The sequence below is a fragment of the Triturus cristatus genome, chromosome 12, assembly GCF_964204655.1.
Source record: "Triturus cristatus chromosome 12, aTriCri1.1, whole genome shotgun sequence".
Classification (NCBI taxonomy): Eukaryota; Metazoa; Chordata; class Amphibia; order Caudata; family Salamandridae; genus Triturus; species Triturus cristatus.
In genome coordinates this window covers 197,310,067-197,335,492 of record NC_140595.1, presented here as the reverse complement: position 1 = coordinate 197,335,492, position 25,426 = coordinate 197,310,067, and the positions used below count along the sequence as shown (strand labels likewise).

General features: G+C 49.0%; 1 protein-coding gene across 4 annotated transcripts in view; it reads right to left on the bottom strand.

Annotated features, from left to right (window-relative positions):
• Positions 1-25,426, bottom strand: part of VAC14 (VAC14 component of PIKFYVE complex) — a 1,500,963-nt gene that overhangs the window by 239,968 nt on the left and 1,235,569 nt on the right. For all 4 annotated transcript variants that reach the window (XM_085639779.1, XM_085639781.1, XM_085639778.1 and 1 more), the window contains exon 16: positions 467-641. In XM_085639779.1, coding sequence (XP_085495905.1) covers positions 467-641 — 175 coding nt within the window. The remainder of the gene's footprint in view (positions 1-466; positions 642-25,426) is intronic.

Genomic DNA, 25,426 nt, shown 5'->3' with positions numbered 1-25,426 from the left:
ACTAGTTGGGAAGCATTTTTTTAACACGGATTCCTTTACCACGATAAGCGTGGTAAAGGAATGCGTGGTAACATTTTTTTGGTTTGGACGAGGTCGTGGTTCAGTGTCGTAGCGAAAATTGAAGGGGCCCCCCTGCAAGGTACACAGAGGGGCCCCCCTGCAAGGTACACAGAGGGGGCCCCGCTCCGGATTTAATCTGGACCTGTCAGGCCTGAGTACAGTGCTGAGGGGGCCCCCTGCAGCTCGGGCGCCCCCCCCCCTGCACCGCGGGGACATGTGTTACGCCCATCTTGTGGTTGCGACCTCGTTGTTAGGGAAGTCGTGGTTAGGGAACTCGTTGTTCCAACATACAACCGGCCTGGCAATATGGAGGGCAGCGGTGAGCCTTGCACCTTGGCTGCTGTATACTGGGCATTCTGATGGCAGCTTCAGTTTTATCACCCCCCAAGGGTGCAGTAGGACCTACCGCTGTCTTCAGGTCCTTGAGTTGGTTCCTCAGCGGGAAGAGCTCCGACGAGGTCAGAAGGATGGTGTTCAGAGTCTGCACCATGATGGAGGCAAACTTTAGGTCGTCCTCTCGGAGTAGGATGTCTGCCATGGAGTGGAAGATATTCTCTGCATTCAGGAGGAGACAGAGCTGCCTGGTAGTGAAAAACACAGTCAGAAATGTTAGCACGATCTGGATACGGTACAATAAATGTGCTTCTGAGTGATAATTTTACTTATCAAGCCCTACCAGGGTGCAGGCTACACGCAATACTGAAACAGGCAAGTTGTGACTTATTCCGGGAAGAGCCAGGTTCTCAGGTGCTTATTAATAGAAGATAGTCCTCAAAAGGATCAGCCACAAGTCAAGCAATAAATAAAGGATTGAACTAAGGTGAAGCCGGCTACTTCAGAGTTGAAGGCACGAGGAAGCGCATAGTGGAGCCTTACTTCCTCGGAAACTGTCAGATCCTCATTGTGTTGTGCCAAATGAACTACACACAAATAAGATAGGCACCCTGTCTGTGCGTGTGCTATTAAGAGTCCATTTTTTATATCGTTGCCATTCACACAACCAAAATACAATTATATTAAAAGGGAGGGGGAAGAAAAGGGTGAAAAATGAATATTAAAAATCATGAAAGTAATCTTTCCTAAAAACTTTAGGTGGCTATAAAAGCAGGTGCTTTGCAGCAAAAGTGGAAACTGAAATGGGAGAAAAAACAAGCACTGGCAAAGCCAATAGGTCTCTCCTACGCAAGACCTATTGGCATTGCCAATGTGTTTTAGCCACACTGTACACGCGTGGCTGCTGCTCACCATGGCTAAAAGTTACTGGCATAGAGGAGAGTCGTAGAGTGGAGTGTGGTGGAGGGGCACTGAGTGGCATTGACTGTTGTGGAGTTGCTTAGAGTGGAATGTTGTGGAGTGTTGTAGAGTATTGTGCAGTGTCGTGGAGGGAGTACAATGTCGTAGAGCAGATGGGAGTGGAGTAGGTAGTGGAATGGCATAGAGTGGAGTAAAGTTGTTTGAAGTGGAATTGAGGGAGTTGCATACAGTGGAGAAGATTATCGTGGAGTGGCGTAGTGTTGTTTAGTGGACGGGGGGCGTAGAGTGGAGTAGATTGTCATGAAGTGGAGTGGTATATAGTAAAGTAGAGTAAAGTGGTGTAGAGTGGAGTCATTATTGTAGAGTGGAGTGGCATAGAGTGGAGTAGTGTGTTGATGAGTGGATAGTCATATAGAGTGAAGTATCATAGATTATAGTGTCATAAATTGGAGTGTCAGAGTGGAGTTTCACACAGTAGAGTGTTGCAGAGTAGAGTGGCACAGAGTGGAGTGGCACAGAGTGAAGAGTGCTGCAGAATGGAGTGCCATAGAGTAGTGTATAGTGGAGCGTCCAATAGTTGAGGAAAGTTAAGTGGCATGGAGTGGAGTAGTGGGAGTTTGGTAGAGTGTCAATAGTAGAGTGGAACAGAATGGAGTAGGGTGACAGCATGGAGTAGGGTGTCAGAGGAGTGGAGGGGTGTAGAGTGGAGGGGTGTAAAGTGGAGGGGTGTAGAGTGGAGTGGTGCAGTGTGGAGTGCGGTAGTGTAGAGTGTGGTAGCGTGGCGAAGACTGGAGTTTGTAGAGTGGTGTGGAAAAAGTTGGAGTGGCATTCAGTAGCGTAGGGTCTCGCAGAGTAGACAATCGAAGAGAGATGTGGCGTGGAGTGTTGTGTCGTAGAGGAACATAGAGTCGAGGATCATAGAGTAAAGGGACCTTAGAGTGGAGGGTTGAACAGTGGAGTAGCATTGAAGAGAGTGGCTTAGAGTGAAGTGGCATTGAGAGGAGTGGCATCGAGCAGAATGTCAGAGTGCAGTGCAGTAGCATGTCATGGAGGGTCATAGAGCTGAGGGGTGTGGAGTAGAGTAAAGGGGTGTAGAGTGTCACATAGTGGAGCAGAATGTTGTACGGTGAAGTGGTGTAATGTGGAGTATACATGGTGTGGTACACACTGACATTACAGACAACACATGAAATTACCATTACATTTGCACAGATATACAGTTTTACTGATAAAACCATACAGCACACAAACGATAATGTGTGGAAATGGCATCACACAGTGTATTGATTTGTTTTGATTGCATTCAAATATTTGCATCCACCACACTTCAAAAATCAAAAATAATTTGCTTCATTTGTTCTTTCCCAACTATGCAAATATTTCAGAATATGTCACTGTTCATTTATAGACATTTACATTTTGTTGTGTGCTAGAAAAAGACTTTCCTTCACTCCCCCAGTAGCCAGCAAACCTGTCACACAAATGCTCTCACTTTTAAATCAGAGAAATAAAAGTAAACACCAAACTCCCTCAGAAGCCAGGTCCTGACACCCTGACACTTGACTTCTGTCTTGGAATGCACAGCAAATGTTACAAGATAGGAACACACTTTTAAGGCTTATTTACAGAGAGCGAGCACTCTGGTAAGAATACAAGGAGCAGGGGTAAACAGGCTTTGATCCACGGGAAAGACAAATACATGGTGGACAGCCTAAAACAAATAAAGTCAGCAAATTGAAAACAAGCAACTGTGAATTACAAAACACAAAGCCAGTGGTAAGCAAGGGACGAAATGCATTCCAAAGGAAGCTTTCAGAATGCATTCAAGATGTCTTTAGCAAACCAGACTTTGACCTAAAATGGAAAAGAAGAGAAGGAGTGGCAATAGGAAAAGATGGGCACAGAAGATACCCTCAAGTTTTACACTTAAGTTCAGTATAGAAGGCCAATCTGATTGATAGCAATGAGAACAACTTCCTACTTGTGTGCGATTTGTCTCCTTATTTGGAGCTCCTCACTGAAGTTATTATGTGGGCTGTTTTGTCATAGGCCCCTTATGGACAGTCTAGGTTTAGCAGTCTTGCTATCTTCATCTGTTGCGACCATCCGCCTTGGGCGGAGGCTATGCTTTTTGTGGCTAATTTGTCTGCTTTATTATGGGTCTTTTTCCACCAGTATATTGGAAAAGCTAGGACTCTCTCCGTGATGTCGGTTTTGATCTGACAGTCGGTAAGTCACCCTCTCATCTCGTCTGGTAATGGCAGAACCTCTCAGTAGTGGCTGTAACTTATTTTTCTGGGACACGTTTCACAGAGGGCACAGGAGGATGAGGTGCAGCCCTGTTTCATTCAACACCACTTCCCAAGCTCCTCTAGTGATCTGAATGTTACCATGCATGTTCTTGCAAATCTATTGTAGTAAAATACTTTGTGACAGAAAACTCCTTTAAGTGTGCCTAATGCGTCGTGGATTTTATCAATGAGATTTTTTCATATATTTGATTTGATAGTGACAATTACTTTTACCCAGTTGTGCAGGGTGTTTGTCCCTGGGTGGAAATCTCCTCAATGCCCAATTTCACAGCTTCCTTGAAGATCTCCTTCTTTTGTTTTTGCCTGCTTTGGGCATCAGGTTTTCTTTCCAGCATAAGTGGATTAGATTGTTATTTGCGGTGGTTTCTCTCTTGATGGATTTGGTAAAAGCTGCTGTGTCTGCTTTGGTTTCAATACAAGTATATGCTGCATTAGTTGGTAGGAAGGCCGAGGGTAGACTTTACAAGTGTGCAAGATCTCTTTCTACAACTTTCTTTCAGCTCTTCCGATGTAGTCTCTTGCTGCTCTGGAGGACTTTGCATCTGATGCACAACACTGGGGTTCTTGCTAAGAACAATTCATCTGCATATAGCAGTATTGGGGTCAGACTGTATTCCTGTCCTAACTTTGAAACATCCTCTGTTAGTTGTAAGATTAGCTCATAGATGTAATTAGTGTAGAGGTGTGGCGCAGCGGCCAGGGTTACTTACTCCGGAACCCGGGGGCTCACGGTTCAATCCCCGGCGCCAGATTTGCCCAGCACTATGTGACTCTGGGCAATAACTTGCTTAATCTTCCCGACAGCCCTCAGCGCCTAGAGACCCTTACGGACGACTGTTCGCGCATTACAAATGTGGATTATTAATAGTGCAGGTGCAAATAGGCAAACTTGATTGATGCCACAATTAAATCTCACTGAGCTTCATATCTCCCACTCAGTTCTACTATTCTCCCTCTCCTTTGATTTTCTACATCGTTGTACATATGGGATTAGGCTGGATTTGACACAGCCAATAATTATAGTTATCAGTCACCGGTGTCACCAGGTCATCTTTTGTTGTTATGATGGGCAAGGTGTTTGAGTCGTATCTTCTGAGTACCCGTTCACCTACACCTTTGCAAAGCCAGTGCCAGACTTTGTGTCTGTGGGACTGGAGGCTGCCATAGTGATGAATGTTGCATGCCCTCTGGTGTATCCCAATACACCAGAGACAGAGAAACTTAAGAATGCTTCGCACTGGTACGGCATATCTCTTTTTGATAAGAGGACAATCTGACTCTCCAGTGGGGCGAGGATCTATTTCTAAGTATGTGCCTCTCATGTAAGGCGATTCACCAAACAAAGCCAACATACGGCTCCAACAAGCTAACTATCTCAATCTGAAAAGAACAAGATTCTAAACCTCATGAGGGTGAAATCAATCAGAGGTGCAGTAACAAACTTATGGAACTCACTTCTGACCAACATATGATCTCTACCAAACTTTCGTTCTTTCATAGAGTACAAAAAAACTCCCCCGGGATTGCCTGTACTGTATCTAATGTAATGGTATATGCGATGATACCATTGAAACTGCTGCATCTTCTTCTCATCCAATGGTTTGTGGTATGGTGTTTGTAATGTGCATGGATATCTCCTTGGGGAATTAGTGCTAGGGTATACTATTAAGTACGATACAAAATTAATGTATATTGCTGCATGCCACTCTGGTACATCCTAATAAACAACATATAATGCAGCATCTCCAACTCCCATTGGTAGGGGCGGAGGTTAGGGCAGTCCCATCTTATTAGGGTGGTCCCCCTCTGCATAGCAAGACTTGTAGGAAAAGCCTCATTGCCCAGGCACAATCTTCTCATCATCCTTCGCCGCCTCTTCCACAGGCAGGCGTGTGAGGGCCTGGCTGGCAATGTCAGCCACCATTCAGGGATGGTGCTACTTACAATGCGATCGAAGGACAATATGCCACACAGGCTTTTAGTAGAAGCAGAGGGTGCTGCACATAAAGCCCCTAGCACAACAAAGGTTTTTGACCAAAACCTGATAGATATTGGTCAAAGGCTAAATGAACTGTGTCCACCTGGTGAATGCATGGTCAAATTGCACAAAAAGGACACATCCTGGAACAAATCACTGCTAGAGGTCACCGGAAGTGGGCGTCCAACTGGTAGAATAAATGCTTAAGGCACCACAGGTGGCTCACAGGGAAAAGAATGCTGGAACTGGACCCGGGTCATGAACAGAATGGATGCCTGAAATGGTGAGGTCCCTTGCTCACGGTTGTTTTATATTTCGGGGGATCCGAGATCAAATTGATTGTGTAATGGTCAGTATTAATATATAGTTTTATAATTTATTTTCCCTGGCGCAGCCCATGGGTGCAGTAATCTCTATGGACACAAGTTACACCAGTACATACTCCATGGTAAAAGTCACAGATGAGAACATCCACAACAAAATGCACACCTCGCTTGAAGTCTATTGCCGCAGCATGATTCTCTTGTTTAACACAAGCCACATCTGCCTTAAATTACAAGGACACAAACTCAGCAGCAGTAGAATTTATGGACACAAGCCACACGTGTAGTTCTCTTCATACACAACCATGCAAAATGGGTTAGTGCAAACACCGCCTGCTGCTGAAGTCAGTGTGAAACAAGCAATGTGGTTTGAATTTTGCACGGCTAGCTCTCCTTTACGAGCTCCAGGTCTTGTTGAAACACGTTAACACGGAGCTCAGAAATAGTAATGTCTTGCTAAACTCGACCCACATACACAGTAATCACAATGGCTCAAAGATACCCATGTAGTGCTCATATGAATACAAGCAACATCTGCGGTAACCACAATGAGTGCAAGCCACATCTCTAGCAACAAAAGTCTACACAATGACGATGTGTAGTCATCTCATGCAGACAATCCACATCAGTAGCAATCTCCAAGGACGCAACATACAGTTGCTAGGCTCTCCATGAAAAGATGCCACAAAGTAATAACCACCCTAAAGACAGACAAGCCTCCGTAATTGCCTGTAGAAATAACCATGAAAATGAGCTGCAACATCCATGAAACCCATCACATCTTTAATTGCCTTGAACAAAAGTCAAATTTGTAGTAATTGTAGGAAGCTGGCTCTGTATACACTATAGCTAAGTGGGGTATAGTGTGCACAGAGTCCAGGGAGTCCTCAGAGGTATAGCAGAGGCTAAATTAGGTAAGTACTAACAGCTCTCTTTGTGGTAGCGTGGGCAAGCAGTTAGGCGTATCCAGTTAAGTATTTATTGTATTCACTCAATCAAGGCTGATGCACACAATCAGAGACTGAATCCAGACCAATTGGGTAAGTATAAAAAAAAGTATACTTGTATTTTATTTCTAGAACCAAGCAGGACTTAGTACAAGTAGGTAAAATAGATATTCAATTGTAAACCTTTACATATAAATGAAATTGAGGCAGGATTTGCAGTTATTACAGGTTTGTATCATTTTAAAATGCAGTCTGAGTTACATAGTAATTACTTTCTGATTATTTTTTGTTACTTTTCCATTACATTGAGTACTGGGGGTGATATGCCTAGATACCACACCTTAAGATATAACAATACAAGGTAAGTAAGACTTTTTATACTTTGTAGTTTAGTTCTCTTTTCTCCATACAAACATCAGTTCAACACTTAGAACATTTTAGGTCCCAAAGCTCTTAAAATGGGTTGCTATGGGAGAAAAAGTGTTAGCGGTTTCTCAGGTAAGTACACGACTTACGAGTGGAAGTTTTGGGGGTTAGGACCAAGGTACCACAAAGTCTAGATGGGCACTCGAGTTGCACCACCAACGGTACTGGGGCGGTCGGGTGCAGAGGGCAGGGGCCCAATGTTAGCCAAAGGGGCTAAGGGGGTCTTCGGTTAAGGACTGCTTATTAGTAGGCCAGTCGGGTGTGGGAGCAAAGCTCCTAGGGTTAAGGTCAGCAATGCAGGAGCCAATGACCAGCACAACAGCTGCACCACCAGCGGCACTGGGGCGGCCAGGTGCAGGGTGCAAAAAGGACGTCTGGGACCCTGTGCTTTTCAATGGAGACCTTTGGTTCTGTGAAGTTGCTGAAGGCTCGGGCAGGGAGACTTCCTGAAGGCAACCGCCGGCTGGAGAAGTAAGTTGGGTTCTTGGGGTATGCCTGAACACTGTTGGTTGGGCCATCCAAGGCCGTGGGGCGTCGGGTGCAGGGGTGTCTTCTTGCATTGGGTTTTCTTACCAGCTCAGGTCGCGGTCGGTGGGACCCTTCAGGTTAAGGCTGCAGGCGTCGTCTCGAAGCTTGAGGGAGGTCGGGGATCATCAGATCCCAGGTCAGGATCGCTGGGGAGACCACCTTGTGGTGTTGGGCCACTCGACTTGGGCTGTGGGAGTCGTCAGAATCCGGATTATGCAGTGAGTCTTTTCTTGAGCATATCCGGTGCTCACGGGAGACAGAGTCTGTAAGATTGTTGGAGGGCAGGTTCTCTGGGCTCTGGGGGGTTGCTGGCTGCTGGACTCGCTGGGGTTCCTGCTGTAGGCAGGTCATAAATGGTACAGGCGTGTATGACTAGCGCCACAGCAGTTGGTATCCTTCCTGGGTCAGCATGGCTCTTCGGTCCTTCTTCTTTCTTCCTCGAATCTGAGGAGGCAAGGTTCAGGGTTGCTTCTAAATGCTAAATTTAGGGATGTTAAAGAGGTGTGCAGGTCGGGACCAATGGGACCCTTCCTTGGGGTGAATACACCCCTTATTATGCCACCCTCCAGTGGTAGGGGGCATGAGCCTCTTCCTAATTGGCTGAGTCCCCCATTTTCAAGATGGAGAGGACTGAAATGTGTGCTTCACCGAGCCTCTCCCACCTGAGGGGTGGGGCTGGCAAAGGTGGGCACACCTCTCTTCCTAGCTTGATTTTAACGCCGATTGTCCAGCCCGAAGTGGGGGCCGGAACAGGTGGGAGCCAGTTGCTGGGGGGCAGCAAAAGGCAGGGACAGCTTCCAAAGGCCTTTGAAGCTTCCCCTTTTGTGGACCCAGCCCACCCTGGGGAAGGAGGCATGACACCTCTGCCCAGGATGGGCTTTGTTTCTGGAACCAAAGAGCGGAGGCTCTCTACCCAGGGGTCCAGAAACCTGCCTGGTGGTGGGAAATGACGGGTAGCCATTCAGGAACCACATCAGTGCTGGTTGATTTTCAAGGGGCATCTCTAAGATGCCCTCTGAGTGCATTTTACATTAAATCCAACACTGACGAGGAGGAGCCTAGCGCTTGACCAAGATGGCCGCGTGAGCTCTGAGCTCCCGAGACCCTCGCGCCCTCCGTCGACTATCCTGTCTCTAATCCTGTCTGCATGCATGGCATCGTGTAGATGACTTGTCAGGGAGGCGATTGATGCTACCCGAGGTCGGATCGCCCACCGGGAACCGGAGTTATACATGGCGGAAGATTGCGGCCTATCTCCGAGGGATGCCAGGGGCTGGAGTTGGCAGGATGCCCGACCTCTAGTTGAACAACAGCGGCCAGGCGAGGTGTGAACTGTCGGATGGAGGTCCCCGTCCTTTCACTTTCGCTTTCTCTCCCTTTGTCTGCCCTGCCCCTGGAGAGCCCTCGGTGGCTTTATTTTCCTTTGGACGCTCTACATGCTACTCTGGCGGCCCACTGCAGACCTGATCACTCCTGATTCCTCTTGCTGAGAGAGGGCCGTCTTATCGGAACCGAACTGCTTGGTGCCAACCATGTCGGGCAAAGCAGAGGTGGATCGGCTGAAGCCTAAGTCAACCGGGCGGGGAGCCTATTCTCAAGCTAATAATATGGACCGCTATGCTCTGCAGAAGGGGTCACCGAGTGGGTCGAGCCAGTCGCCGGATACCCAGAAGGAGGTCTCGCCCCTGGCCCCGGAGCTCTCGCTGCAGGACGTCATGGGGGCGCTCGAGGGGATGCAGACCTCGATTGGGAGACAATTTGATGCCCTGGCACATAAAGTGGATACCATCTTGGTGGACGTTAACCTGATCCGTGCAGATTTGGGCAAAACCAACGAACGGGTTAAAACCCTGGACCTCAAGACCACTGGCCTCGCCGATGAGGTTTCGGAACTGCAGACCGAGGTTCGTAAGCTGAGGACCGAGAGTGATCTCACCGCCCGTCGGCTGGAGGACTTTGAGAGCCGGGCCAGGCGCAACAACGTGCGCGTTATCGGGGTCCCGGAGTCCTCGGATGAGGCTTCGGTTGACCTGCTCGTGGAAGATTTGGTGCTTAACCACCTGCAGCCTAAGGGTCTTGGGAAGTTCTTCGCGGTTGAAAGGGCCCACAGAGTGCCGGGTGGGAAGCCCAGGGTGGGAGCCCCGCCGAGGCCGATCGTCGCCCGGCTCTTTCATTTTCGAGATCGGGACGCTATCCTGCAAGCATCGAGGGTAACGGGCCCGGTCCCCTTCCAGAACGCGTCGGTGAATTTCTATCCTGATTTCACCCAGCAGGTGCAGAGGCAGAGACAGGGCTTTCTGGGGGTGAAGAGGCGCCTTCGGGAGAGGGATCTGAAGTATGCCATGCTCTTCCCTACCAGATTACGTGTGGTGTACGAAGACCGGACATTCTTTTTTGAGTCTCCCGCCATGGCCGATGAATGGCTGGACGCTTTGCCCCGACGACGGACGGGAGAGGACACTGCCGCGGATGGGGACAGTGGCCGGGATGGGCAAGGGTGATGTTTTCAGAGCTGGTCTGACTCGATTTGACTTTATCTAATGACTTGAATAGAGTGCAGTAAATGCGGAGGGTTGCGGGAGGACGAGGGGAGCTCTTTCCTCCCTTAGGGTACTTTTTGTAGATTTGGGTTTGGTAGGGCGACAGGCACACTGCAAGTTGGGGGGGCTTTGTAAGCTGCAGCAGGGGTGCAGGGTGGGGGGGATGGTTGGGACTTTGGGTTTGTTGTTGGGGGGTTTGTTTCTGCAAGGCGTAATGATCACTCTCGGGATTGTTCCATGGTGGCTCTTCGGGTGGGGGGTGGGCCTCTTTGTGTTTGGGGATGGGGGGTAGAGGTTTAAGTGTTATTAGCTGGAATGTTAATGGTTTGGGAGATCGCATTAAGCGCGGGATAGTTTTGCAACACTTGAAACGGTCAATGCCAGATGTTGCCCTACTGCAGGAGACACACCTCATAGGTAATACGTGTTATGCTCTTAATAGGAAGGGTTATAAATTCATAGCTCATTCGGGATTTTCCTCCGGGTCCAGGGGTGTGGGCATCCTAGTCAGGGCCTCGCTACCATTTGAGGTGGACTCCACAATTGTTGACGATAGGGGGAGGTTTGTGGCGGTGGCGGGGAGGTGGGAAGGTAGAACTTTGGTTTTGGTTTCGGTTTATGTCCCTCCAGCCCTGCAGGCCTCCACGTTTACAGATCTGGGTAGGGCCTTGTTGGATCTCCCGGGAGGTATGCTAGTGGTGGGGGGGGATTTCAATGCTGTCGGCTCTGGGCTGCTGGATAGGTACCCGCCCAGAGACACTGGGGGGGCTCAGAGGTGGCTCCCAGACTTACTAGACACACTCGGCCTGATAGATTGCTGGAGGCTCCGGCACCCCACACAGCGTCAATACACCTTCCACTCTGGGGCGCATGGTAGCCTCTCTAGGATTGACTACCTGCTCACTTTGGCTGCGCACGCCCCACTGGTGTCTGAGGTCAGGCACATGGCGCGTGGCATATCGGACCATTCGCCAGTGTGGGTCAGGCTGGACATAAGCCGCGAGGGAGGGGGAAGGGTGGCTCCTATTAACCCCTGGTACTTTCGAGATTCTAAGATGCGCAGCGCACTGGTGAAGACAGTGGATAATTTCTTTAAGGACAATCATGGGTCCGTGGACTCGGCTGTGTCGTTGTGGGAAGCATTTAAGACCGTGCTGCGAGAGGAGGCCCTCTCACTTGTAGTGGCGGCCAAGCGGCGGAGAGATGGCGAGGTTATGCAAGTGGAGGAGGAGATCGGGGCTTTGGAGGGAGCGTTAGAGGAGGAGGTAACAGCGGCCTCACTGCATGGGCTGAGCTTGAAGCAAGCCGAGTATAAGGACCTTGTGACAAATGCCGCTAAGACCCTCAGTAGGGAACAGCAGGGCCGCCTGTATGATGTTGGTGACAAGGCCGGGAAGCTCCTAGCTTGGCTGGATAAAAAAGAAAGGGTTAATAGAGTAGTGCCGGAGTTGACGGGAGAGGGGGGAGAGGTGATTGTGGAACCTGAGGGGATTGTACAGTCTTTCTCGGACTATTTCTGTAAGGTTTATGCCTCAGTGTCGGATAGGCCGCCCGAGGACTCGCGTGACCTCTTGAGGGATATCGCTCTGCCCTGTCTCTCTGATGTAGATAGAGATGATCTTGATGGAGACATAACGGTCGATGAGGTGGCGGGAGCTATTCGCGCGCTGAACCCGGGCAAGGCCTCGGGCCCGAATGGCTTGCCAATTGACCTGTATAAGCTGTTCCCGGATAGGGTAGCCCCTCACCTGCGCGCCATGTTCCTGGAGGCGCGGGGGAGTGGGACCCTCCCGTTGGACCGGAGGCTGGCGACAATTGTTGTGATACACAAAGATGGTAAACCCCGAGATAAGTGTGCTTCATATAGGCCCATCTCACTCCTCAACGCCGAGCCGAAGATTCTGGCTAAAATCCTGGCGGGCCGATTGGTCAGGGTACTTAGAGACTTGATTCACCCGGATCAATCCGGTTTTATTCCGCATCGCAACACCGCGTTAAACCTTCGGCGCCTTCATGGTGTGATCGCCAGGGCTGGCACGCTGCGAGAACCGGCTATTGTGGCGTCTCTTGATGCCACGATGGCCTTTGATACGGTGGAATGGGAGTATTTGTGGGCTGTGCTAGCCAAGTTCGGCTTTGGCCCTGGTTTTGTGAGTTGGGTGAGGTTGCTGTATGAGGGACCCCTTGCGAGTGTGGTGGTAAATGGCCGAGCATCGACTCCGTTCCGGCTTGGGAGGGGGACTCGGCAGGGCTGCCCCCTGTCGCCTCTGCTGTTCGCCCTTGCCCTTGAACCGCTGGCGGCGTGGATACGATGGCATCCGGACATACGTGGCCTTCGCTGGTCGCCCGAACACGAGGATCGCATTTCGCTATATGCTGACGACATCCTGTTGTATCTTGCCTCGCCCAAGAATTCATTCATAGTGGTTTGTGACGTTCTTACATCTTTCGGTAGGAACTCGGGTCTCGTCATCAACTGGAGTAAATCGTATTTATACGACCTTAGTGGTGAGGTTCCACCGGTCCCGCGAACTTGTTCGATCCAGATTGCTCAGCAGGGCTTCATGTATCTGGGGATCTTTATCTCCATGGACCCCGCTTTGCGGTATGAGAGAAACCTGCTCCCCCCCCTGGCGCGCCTGCGGCGGGATGTTGAGGGCTGGCGGAGGTTGCCGCTCTCCCTCGTCGGGCGCGCTGCCTTGTTCAAAATGATGTCCCTTCCTCGGTTCCTCTACGCATTGCAGAATACTCTGGATTGGGTGCCGGCCAGGTACTTTCGGGAGGTCGAAAGCCTCCAACGAACGTTGTTGTGGGATGGGCGGCCGCGGATAGCGATTGCTAAATTGACGCTTCCATGGTATGACGGGGGTATTGCTCTTCCAGACATCCGACGCTATTACTGGGCCACCCAGTTGTCCGCGATTAACCATGGTCTTTATGGCCCGGCTCTCAGCCCTGGTTATGCCATGGACAGATGGTTGCTGCGTGGTGGGAACTATCTTAGGGCATTGTATTCGCGGTCCCTCGACTCGTCCCTCACGGGGCCCACTGGGGTGGCGGTGCGTGTATGGAAGATGGCGACTGACTCTCTGGGCTGGAAGGATAGGCTCACCCTAGCTACCCCGTTGTTTGAATCTGAAAGGTTGGGTAGGCTTTGGCATTCGAAAGGGTTTGATAAATGGGACTTGATCGGCATCTCCAGGGTTGGAGATGTGCTGATTAAGGGGAGGGTGAAGTCCTTTGAAGAGTTGCAGAAAGAGTATGAGTTGGGGGCATCCGAGTTTTTCCGATATGCTCAGGTGCGTCATGCCCTGCGGTCAGTCCTTGTGGAGGGTGAGAGGGTGCCTGAGTCCTCTCCTTTGGTGGACCGGATCCTTGATGGCCATATGCCAGAGAGCACGATCTCGCTCATCTACAAGAAACTGATAAATGTTCGGGCTGATATGCTTCTGGGGCTGCGGGACCAGTGGACCAGGGACGGACTCGAGTTGGATGATGAGGACTGGCAGTCTGCTGTTTCCTCTCCTAAGGAGGTTGCGATCCCGTCGCGTCTGAGGCTGGTGCAGCTCAAGATTTTGCACCGAGTGTATGTGACGGGGCCGCGGCTGGTTCATATGGGATTCTCTGAGGAAGGCCTATGCAGGAGGGGATGTGGTATGGTGGGTACTTTCCTCCATATCATTTGGGAATGTGGTGTCATCACGGAATTTTGGAGGCGAGTCCATGCGGTGATGGGGGAGGTGACGGGCATTGCTATGCAGCCGGAAGCGCGGTGTTGTCTCCTGAAGGTCTGGGGGCCCACTGATCATGATGAGGCGCAAACCCAGTGGGTGACTCTGTGTAACATGGTTGCTAAGAGGGACATCGCGCGCTTGTGGGGTTCCGCGGGGCCCCCCACGTTAACCGCGTGGAAAGAAAATATGGATTGGAGCATGCTCAGGGAGAAGACAGTCTATTGCGCTAGAGGCCGCCCTCGGAAGTGGCATGCCATCTGGGGGAGGTGGAATCAATACAGGGGGGGAATATGTCTTGCCCCTGATCTGGATCCCCCCGAGGAACAGCTTTCTTCTTGATCTTCTTTCCAGCTTAGTATGCAGATGTGATGGTTAATTGACTTCTTGGGCCTCTGCGTTCCCCCCGTTTTCCTCTTTTTACAGTACTGTAACTGTTAGACAATTGGGGTCCGGCTCCCCCCTGAGGGGCTAACACCGTGGGTATTCAGTGTTGTTGCCTTGCTGGGGTTTGTTGTGTGTTTGTAATTATTTAAAAATGGAACCTTTTCACTGCTCCTTCAATGCACTGTGGACGCTTCTTTGTCCTCTCCTACTGAAGCTGCCGAACCTCCGGGTTGTCGGCTGAATAGCTGTGTCCAGATTCTGGAAGAAATAAAGGTTTTATAAAAAAAAATAAAAAAAATAAAAAAATCCAACACTGACTTCAGTGTGTGTTTAAGGTGCTGAGAAGTTTACTACCAAACTTCCCAGTTTTTAGTAAAGCCATTATGGAGCTGTGGAGTTCGTAATGACCAACTCCCAGACCATATACTCTTTATGGCTTTACTACACTTACAATGACTAAGAATGGGCTTAGACACTGTAGGGGTAGAGGGCTCATGCCACTGAACCCTCACCTTAGGGCTAGTGCACCCTGTTAGAGGGGTGTCTTATCTAGGCCACAGGCAGTGGGATGCAGGCATGGCACACAAGGATGTGTGCCATGTCGACTCTTCACTTTTCTCTGCATCAAAACACGCAGTGTGTGGGTTTTATGGTACAGGGGCTCTAAGGGAGGCACAATAGGTGCTGCATCCTTTAGAGGCCTTCCGTGGTCACAGTGCCCTTGGTACCCTTAGTACCTTTTACAAGGGGATTACCTGTGGCCAGGGATGTGCCAATTGTGGGTACAAAGATACAGTCTTGAGAAAGGACACAGGAACTGGGAACCTGATTGGCAGGGACCCACGGCACATCAAGTCAGATTGCATCATAAGTCAGGCAAAAAAGAGGGGGTGACCATGCAAAAAGGAGCACTTTCCTACAGTAATTAACACCAACATGTCAGCAGTAATCTTCCAGAATACATGTCACATCTGTAGAAATCAAAATGAAAACTCTGTATTAACCTCTATGAACCCACCACATGTGACGCTATCATCGGTAACATAAGGTACATCAGTTGCACCTATTGTGGACAGAAGTGTAGCATCTCTGTAAAATTAAGGCACATAGACAAGTCACAGGTGCAGCAAACATCAGTTATATTGTGCAATTATCTCTATGGAAACAAACCACTAGTGCAGTGATCTCCATGGAATACACATGTGACTAGATGTACACTACATGGAAACTGACACATGAGCTTCGCTCTCCATGGGTAAAGTACACAATTTCAGAAATCACTCTGGGAGAAGCCACAGGTGCAGAGATCTCAATGGAGCTAGACAGCATGTGCAGAGTTTCTTTGTGGACAAGCCACAGCTGCAGGGATCTCCTTAGAGATGGCCAGTCAATGCAGTGAGCCAATTGTGGACAAGCTACACCTGCATGGATCTCCATGGAGATGGCCAGTCAATGCAGCGAACTCCTTGTCGACAAGCCATAGCTGCAGGGATCTCCATGGAGATGGACAGTCAATGCAGCAAGCTCCTTGTCGACAAGCCACAGATGCAGGGATCTCTATGGAGATGGCCAGTCAATGCAGTGAGCCCGTTGTGGACAAGCCACAGATGCAAGGAGCTCCATGGAGATGGCCAGTCAATGCAGCGAGCTCCTTGTAGACAAGCCACAGCCGCAAGTATCTCCGAGGAGATAGCCAGTCAATGTAGTATGCTCCTTGTGGACAAGTCACAGCTTCAGGTATCTCCTTGGAGATGGGCAGTCAATGCAGCAAGTCCGTTTTGGACAAGCCACAGATGCAAGAATCTCCATGGAGATGGCCAGTTAATGCAGCAAGCTCCTTGTCGACAAGCCACAGCTGCAGGGATCTCCATGGAGATGACCAGTCAATGCAGTGTGCTCCTTGTCGACAAGCCACAGCTGCAGGGATCTCCATGGAGATGACTAGACACTGCAGGGAGCTTCTTGTAGACAAGCCACAGCTGCAAGGATATCTGAGGAGATAGCCAGTCAAAGTAGTATGAGCCTCGTGGACAAGCCACAGCTGCATGGTTCTCCAAGGAGATAGCCAGTCAATGCAGAGTGCTCCTTGTCGACATGCCACAGCTGCAAGGATCTCGGAGGAGATAGCCAGTCAATGTAGTATGAGACTTGTGGACAAGCCACAGCTGCATGGTTCTCCAAGGAGATAGCCAGTCAATGCAGAGTGCTCCTTGTCGACATGCCACAGCTGCAAGGATCTCCGAGGAGATAGCCAGTCAAAGTAGTATGAGCCTCGTGGACAAGCCACAGCTGCATGGTTCTCCAAGGAGGTAGCCAGTCAATGCAGAGTGCTCCTTGTCGACATGCCACAGCTGCAAGGATCTCCGAGGAGATAGCCAGTCAATGTAGTATGAGCCTTGTGGACACGCCACAGCTGCAGGGATCTACTTGGAGATGACCAGTCCATGCAGCGTGCTCCTTATAGACAAGCCACATTTGCAAGAATCTCCATGAAGATGGCCAGTCAATGCAGCGAGCTGTTGTGGACAAGCTACAGCTGCTGGGATCTCCATGGAGATGGCCAGTCAATGCAGCGAGCTCCTTGTCGACAAGCCACATCTGCAAGGATCTCCATGGAGATGGCCAGTTAATGGAGAAAGCCCCTTGTCGACAAGCCACAGCTGCAGGGATCTCCATGGAGGTGGCCAGTCAATGCAGCGTGCTCTTTGTTGACAAGCTACAGCTGCAGGGATCTCCATGGAGATGATCAGTCAATGCAGTGAGCTCCTTGTCGACAAGCTGCAGGGATCTCAATGGAGATGATCAGTCAATGCAGTGAGCTCCTTGTCGACAAGCTGCAGGGATCTCCATGGAGATGATCAGTCAATGCAGTGAGCTCCTTGTCGACAAGCTATAGCTGCAGGGATCTCCATGGAGGTGGCTAGTCAATGTAGCGCACTCCTTATAGACAAGCCACAGCTGTAGAGATCTCCATGGAGATGGCCAGTCAATGCAACGAGCTCCTTGTAGATAAGCCACGTCTGCAGGAATCTTCATAAACATGGACAGTCAATGCAGTGAGCCTCCTGTGGACTAGCCACAGCTGCAGGGATCTCCTGGACATGGCCAGTCAATGCAGTGTGCTCCTTGTCGACAAGCCACAGCTGCAGGGATCTCCCGGAGATGGCCCGTCAATGCAGTGTGCTCCTTGTCGACATGCCACAGCTGCAGGGATCTCCTGGACATGGCCAATCAATGCAGTGTGCTCCTTGTCGACAAGCCACAGCTGCAGGGATCTCCCGGAGATGGCCAGTCAATGCAGTGTGCTCCTTGTCCACAAGCCACAGCTGAAGAGATCTCCTGGACATGGCCAATCAATGCAGTGTGCTCCTTGTCGACAAGCCACAGCTGCAGGGATCTCCCGGAGATAGCCAGTCAATGCAGTGTACTCCTTGTCGACAAGCCACAGCTGCAGGGATCTCCCAGAGATAGCCAGTCAATGCAGTGGGCTCCTTGTCGACAAGCCACAGCTGAAGAGATCTCCATAGAGATGGACAGTCAATGCAGCGAGCTCCTTGCAGACAAGGCAGGGTTGCAATGACCTGCACGGAGATAGGCTGCAGGGTAGAGAGCTTCAAGGCAACATGCCACAGCACCAATAACTTTATGGGGAAAAATGCACAGGTGCAGCATTCTTGACTGAACTAAGCGTGACCTGCAGTGACTTCCATGGGCCGCTGCAACAATTTCCATGATGCAGTTCTCCACAGAAAACAGACAGCAGAAATTTTAGGTAAACAAAATACAGCTTTTTAAATCACAGAGGCGACACATTAACAAATGCAGAAATCAGTATGGAAAGAAACACAGGTGCATGAAACTATAGGTAACCAATTCACAACAGCAGCAATGGCAACCAGTAAACTGCATACGAGCAACATATCATCTCATTCAGTGAAAGAAGTGGGAGGATCCAGAACGGGCATACAAAAGCATTTTGACCCATTGAAGAACTCTTGTATTGAGCCTAAAATATATCAGAATTATAGTGACAGCATTTCCACTTGTTTCAGCCAAGATGGTATGACCGTTTTCTCTATCAATGTACACAAAAAGGCATTGCAGTTCCCAAAGTTTTATTATTGCATACATGTAATTCTACGGGGATACTTGTTTTGTTGTTAACGCCACGCACCTTTACCCTGGCACTGAAAATATGAATGCACTAGGGATTAAAGTATTTTTCTGTGAGGACAGCTGTACAATTGTGCCTTTTCATTTCTGGCTGATATCATTGTTTTCCCCAATGTACTTGACGTCTGTGAACTCACTGGAGACTTACATGTCCTTTTGTTTCACTAACAGAACACTGGGATGGGTGTGTGCATCGTTCATGGTCTTTCTTTTGATTGGTTGCGCAGGGCTGTGTGCATACTGTAATCTTCTGTTCCACTCACTGTGTTCGCTTTATGGAAAAAGCGTGTCAAGATATGTCCTGCGCTGGTTGGTCACAATTATGGATTTTTGAAATGGCTACTTGTTGATTGGCTTTGGGTTCTCACAAGTCCCCACCCTGAACTGGCTCTCTACCACCAGTTCCCCCTTTCTTTTATTTATCTGTATATACAGAATGGGCTTGCCAGCACCAGCTAGACATGCCATGTGACCTGGACCGTAACACCCCTTGTTGCTGCCCCCCCCCCGGCCATGCCTAGGCCTCAGTAAAAAAAAACTCCCGTCACACCCTGATAGAAGCTCTGGACTGTACTGAGGAGAGGAGCTGCTTGACCCTAAATGATAACACCAAGGCCCAGCAGCCTGGATCTGCATGGACGACAACTCGGGTGACGTGGTCTACCCTGCGGTGCTAGGACTGCAGTCTTGACAGAACTCAAGACGTCTGCTTGACCCAAGGATGGAGGATGTGCTTGGATCATCAAAGTGTTGTGCCTTTTAGTCAGCCTGCACTCCAAATTGACTCCCTCTAACTCTGTTGGAGCGGGAAGTCCCCTGCTTCCAGCCTAAGAGGGAATCCGGAGGTTTTCTGTCTTTAATCTTTGGTCTTATAGTGCGGGTCAGTTAGCAGAGGTTGATCACCCAATTCTAGAACTATCTCTCCATACCTTACGGTTCCAGAGATATCGTTGTTGAGAATTGGCTTAAGAGTGTGAGCTTAAATCCCAGTTTCTCGGTTATGTATAGGATCTTATGGGTGTTCCAGCCACTCTAACATGTTGACAGTCTGGCTAACTCGGCCTTCATTGGCTCCTATTCTGGGCCCTGTGTCCAGTCCAGTACTATCATCCCTCTGACAGAACATTCATTTGGCAGACAGGCTGGAGCTGCTACCCCCCCCCCCCCCCCCTTTTAACTGAGTGGATTCATCTTTAGCTGGCCCCATGAAAACAGCAGTTTCTTTTCGGTGGTGTTTTGAGGGTTTGAAGAATTTGGAGCTCTCAGTTCCTGGACTAAATTTGCTGAGAAACCTACAAGAAAGGCCAGCCTTTGTAGTATGCTTGATACGTTTGCAGCATTCTGTCTGGGAACTGTTTTTCTGTGAGAAACACCGCAGTAGAAAAGAACAGAGCTCCGAAGGATTCCAGAGGTGGCAGAGAACTGGCGTCCTCCGTCTTATAAGAATAACACAGTCATGTACTCCCATTTATTTACATGCTATTGTATTCCTATGCAACTTAGCTGTAGAAAGTCATAGTACTTCCATGTTTGTTATGTTAACAGCATTTTCTTTACTATTTGCTAATAAAGCTCCACTGTTTAAAGAAGACCAGCAGCTCTGAGGACACCTTGGGTTTCATGGCCTGATCACTGCGCCATTCGGGACCCGAGTTCTAATTCTTTTACTGCCTTCTGGAGTAGGCATCAGACGCCTAAACTAGCTACCCTTGCATAGTACTATGTACAAAGGGAGAATCGTCAAAAAAAGGAACACAGCCCGCAGCACTGATGGAGACTTCAATATCTCTGCAATGGGAAGTCTTCCAACCTCACATACCTAAGTTACCGCAGAGATAAATCCATTAGGTAGCACCCCTAAGCCACAGGCAGACTAGAACAAAAGCCGAAACACATAGCTACTGAATGTTGCAGCCTCTGGTCTGCAATGGAAACCTCGGGTACCTAGGATGCTGAATAGCGGTCACTAACATTATAGAACATGAAGGGATAGAGTGAGACAAACACTGGGATGCTTGTAAATTCATGCAGAGAGGCAACGACGGAGAAGATGGACCCTCGAGGTTTCTCTCCACAGCATTTTATTTAGTTGGAACAAAGAGGCTAAACATACAAGAACTAGTAAAGTACTTGAACTGAAAATTAACTATTTCATTTCAGGGCAGACAATAAAATATCAAGCCAGCAGCAAACAGAAGCCACAACATACAGCATCCTCTGGTCAGGCAGAGCTTTTGCCCTTGGTGCACATTATCAATTGTACCGGCCATTCGCTTCGCTTTTGTTTACGCTGAAGAAATGCAGTTTCCTTTTACGTCAGAGCTTAGGAAAGCGCGCTCCAACATTATTCAAACCCACCCGCCCAAGAAACGGTCAGCCATTGCTACAGGAAGCACAACGCAAGAGAGAGACGGCGAGCTGGAGACTAAGGAAGAGAGATGGGAGGCACCTCCATCACTCAGCACCACACTGCCCGGTACTACCTGGGGTAGAGAAGCAGGAGAGGTTTCCATAGCAACAGGGGCCTGCGGTGGTGCATGGTACTGCAGAGCCGCCATTAGCCCGTAGGTAGCTGTGTGCTTGCCGCTCTGAGCCTTCCAGGCGCGAGAGAGAGAAGTTGGACAGCCTGGACACAGAGCGAAAGGAGGGAACAACTGGACATGCCGAACAGTGAATGGCACTTTGTGTTGTGCTGTACATATGTACAGCACTTCACACCTCTGGCCAGGCCCCACGGTGCTTTGGGGTGGCCCGTACACATGGAACTCAGGTTTTAGGCCTGGCTGGTAGCATTATAATGTGGCAGTGAGGGAAGAGTTTTTTTTTTTCCCACAACAAATTTTATTGGGTTTAGTATAAACCGGCATTGACCGGAAGCATTATGACATACGAGACTTTTATGTAAGACCTTGCAGGTTCTGGCATTTGCATCAGTTGTATCTAGAGAACTTGTAAAGAAACTAGAACAAACAACAATAAACCAAAATAAAATATTGCGCATCGAGATACATTGTGCTTTATCCCGCTTCCCTCTTCTTGTCCCTTCAGTCCGGAGCTCTGTCATGTGTTGTGTTTGCATGATCTGATCTCATCATCTAATCTTTGTTCCCGCAGTGTGTGGTGCCAGCGGTATGCCTCTGTAGTCGGCCCATCCTTGCCAAATCTTAGCGTGTTTTTGTGGGCAGCCACAGGCCTCAAAGATTGGGAGCAAAAAGGCCCATATTGAAATCCATCCCTTTCTTCCAAACTTTCACCTGAGGTGGGGTGTCCGCCTTCCAGTCTTGCAATATCTCGTTTGGCTTATGTTAGACCCAGGAAAAGTAAGTGGCGCTTATATCTATACCTGCCTATTCCCTCTGTGCAATTCAGCAAAAAAAGTTTGGGGGACCTGGGAACGTCCCAGACCACGACTTCTGACAGGCAGTGAAATACTCACCGCCAGAAGCGGTCCAGGACAGCACAGCTCCATGTCATGTGTGATAATGTGCCGTCATCACTGAGACAGCGAAGGCACTGATGGGATGCAACCAGCCCTGCTCTCCATAGCCTGTACCTTGTATAATATACCGGATGAAGGAATTTAAATTGTACGAGTCTTAAGCCGGTGGAGATTGCCGCCCCCGTGGGAGATTCCAGTGCCTCCGTCCAATCATCGTCTTCAAGTGGACCTACATCTGATGCCCATGAAGCCCGAAGGGCCTCTAAGGAACATGGATAATTCTTGATCAGGGATTGGTATGTTTTGGAGATTTTATGGTCGCCGAGGTTACTCATTAGATTTTCCCTTTCAAAGGGCAGAATTCTGGGAGCGTGGTTAAGTCTCTAAAGAATGGGTGCAAAGCATGTCTCAATTGTAAGTACTTATAAAACTGTGTGTGGGGCATGGAGAATTCTACTTGAAGTTCATGAAACGATTTGAGGACTGAGCCCTTCATCACGTCACCAATGGAGGAAATGCCGATTTGATCCCATTGGATAAACACTTGTAGGTCTGCCACTTGAGGGAGTAGGCGTTTTTGCCACAGCGGGGTCTCTCTCGTGATGTGGTTCCACCAGTCCATCCTGCGTGTAGATTGTCTCCATGCCATGATCACCACCCGGGTCGCGGGACGAGGTATGAGGGTTCTGATCTGTTATATAAATAGGTATGGAGAGATAGATTGGCCATGATCCACTGTTCTACCCTAGACGCTGGGTCATCCTTCGAGCCATACCACCACTCATTTAGGATCGGCAGGTGTGCCGCCGCGTGGCATGATTGTACATCGGGTGCCGCTATCCCTCGCAGTAAGTGAATTGCACGCATGTGCGGAGTGCAACTCGTGCCATGCCTACTCCCCATAGAAATTGGCCCAGAAGTGTGTTAATTCGGCAAAACCACTTCAATGGAACTGGAAAAGGGTGGGATTGAAGTTGATATGTGAGGTGTGGAAGGGAAACCAACTTGAAGATGGCGGATCTTCCATAGATAGACAGGGGGAGAGTTGACCAGGAACACAATTTGGCTTTAATCTTATCTGTCAGGGCCCCTATGTTTCGACTCCATGAGCCTGATTGTGTGTCAGACAGGTATACGCCCAGATATTGTAGACCATCGGTTGCGACCGTTAGATCGTCTAGCCAACGTCCGTTCCCAAGGGACCCTTTATTAGCCCATACAGAGGATTTAGTTCTGTTCATATGGAGTCCCGATGTTTCTCCAAAGATGCGCATAATTTGTAAGAGCCTCAGGCCGGTTTTATGGGGGTCTGTGAGAAAGAAAAGAACGTCATCAGCATAAAGTGCAATACGGTCCAAAATCTCTGGCGTCCATTCAAATCCCCGTACCAAGGCGTCTCGCTTCTACCATGTGGCCAGAGGTTCTATAGAGAGCACAAATAAGATGGGGGAGAGGGGGCAGCCCTGGCGGGTACCTCAACCGATTGGGAAGCTATTGGACACCATGCCGGCCACCTTAATTGTGGCCGTGAAGGCTGTATATAATAATTGTATATGGGCTATGAATTTTGTAGGAAGAGTTTTGGTGCCCTGACTGAAGGCCCTAGTGCTTCTTTGATCGTGTGTGGTGAGCTTGCAGATGTGCTTACACATGGAGTGTCGCAGAGGAGGAGACAGAGAAGCATTAGTCGTATGTTCTTGTTTTAAAGTTTTTATTTGTTTTGCATTATAAAGCAACAGGACAGTATTGTGGAATCAAAATGTTAGGATTCGCAGATATAGGCAATTATATGAGACACCAAGACATGATATACGTCGAACATTACAACCTATAGCCTAAATCCAGCCAGTGTGAAGTAACATGAGAGAATAAATTCTAATGTGAAGATCACAGAACTAGAAGGTGGGAGTGGGCTGGGTTCGGAGGCAGACACAAAGTGCAAAGGTTAGCTAACGACATTTGGGGATCATGGCAGGTCGGTCACGGCATGGTGGGGTTGGGAAGCTAGGGTAGAGTGGTATGTTCGAACAGCAATGTAGCTGTATGACCTGGAGAAGGAGGAAGTAGGAAATGTTCCGTCTGAGGGTAGACAGGAAGTGCATAAGGACCTATGGATAACGCATGTGGTGTGTTCTCAAGGTGAAGGTGTCGGGGCAGTGAGATCGCCAGGGGTCATAAGGTGTAAGAACTATGTCAGTCGTATGAATTACTCTGAAATGCAACGGTGTGACTCTCCATTGATGCACAGCACTTAGTTGCTCTCCAGCTTTGCCGAGAAGCTTCCCTTATACCAGTGAGCCAGCTGCTCCTTATTACAGTTTGAGGCTTTAATCCAGATCATGAGTTGTAGGGACCCCTCAGCTGCATCACATGTGAGGCTGGGGCGTTCCCTCCTAACCAGCATACTCTGGGTACTGGGTGACTCAAACTTGGCCCTTTAAAGCTAGCTCCGCGCTTGTAGAAGATCCCACCATGGATCAACTCTAGGCCAATATTGTTGCTTCCTCATTTTACTCACTCGAAGTTGATATAACAAGCTTAAGAGCACCGATCCGCAGTAATACCAATACCACCCGAGAAGACAAATGCACAGATCAAAATAACTGTAAAAAATAGACATCAATTCCATTTTGATGTGGTGGTCAACACTTCACCAGGGTTCGTTGGAGGGTAAAAATCAGATCTCCTCTTTGAAATCCAAGCAAGGGCCAGAGCCTGCACTCTCGTCTGGTGCAGGCCTTTTGTCCTTTTAAACAACAGAACCTGGCTGAATAGTCTATCACATCGGTCTCATATCGAAGGGTATATATTTTTCCAGTTCTGTAGTTTTGAACTCTAATTGCAGGAAACACCGTTCCTTTGTCCTGGTTGACTAGCCAGTAACCTGCGCTGAAATTGAGAATTCATTACAAATGTGCTCAGCTTTATTCTGCTTCCTGCGTCAATGGGGAAACCGGTCCTCACATATTTTCTACAGGTATCCTTAGAGTTGAGATATGAGACGTGTAAAGTCTTGGACAATGGTTGAGTGCTACTTGGGGCACAACGCAGAAGGACCACATAGATTGTTTTTAAACAAAATGCATTGTACAAGAACCTGTATTAGCAAATGGGACAAATGATTTGTAGCTTAAACAGAAAAACAATACTGGACAATAACCCAATATTACCATTAATGTCTTTTCTCATTAAAGAACCACTATTGACAAGACTCAGGTAAAAATATTCTGTCTTCTTCCAGGTTACACAATTAGAAGACAGAGAGATATGGATTGAAAGACTTTGTGTGTATGTGCCCACAATTGTTTTTCACAATTCACCTTTGGGC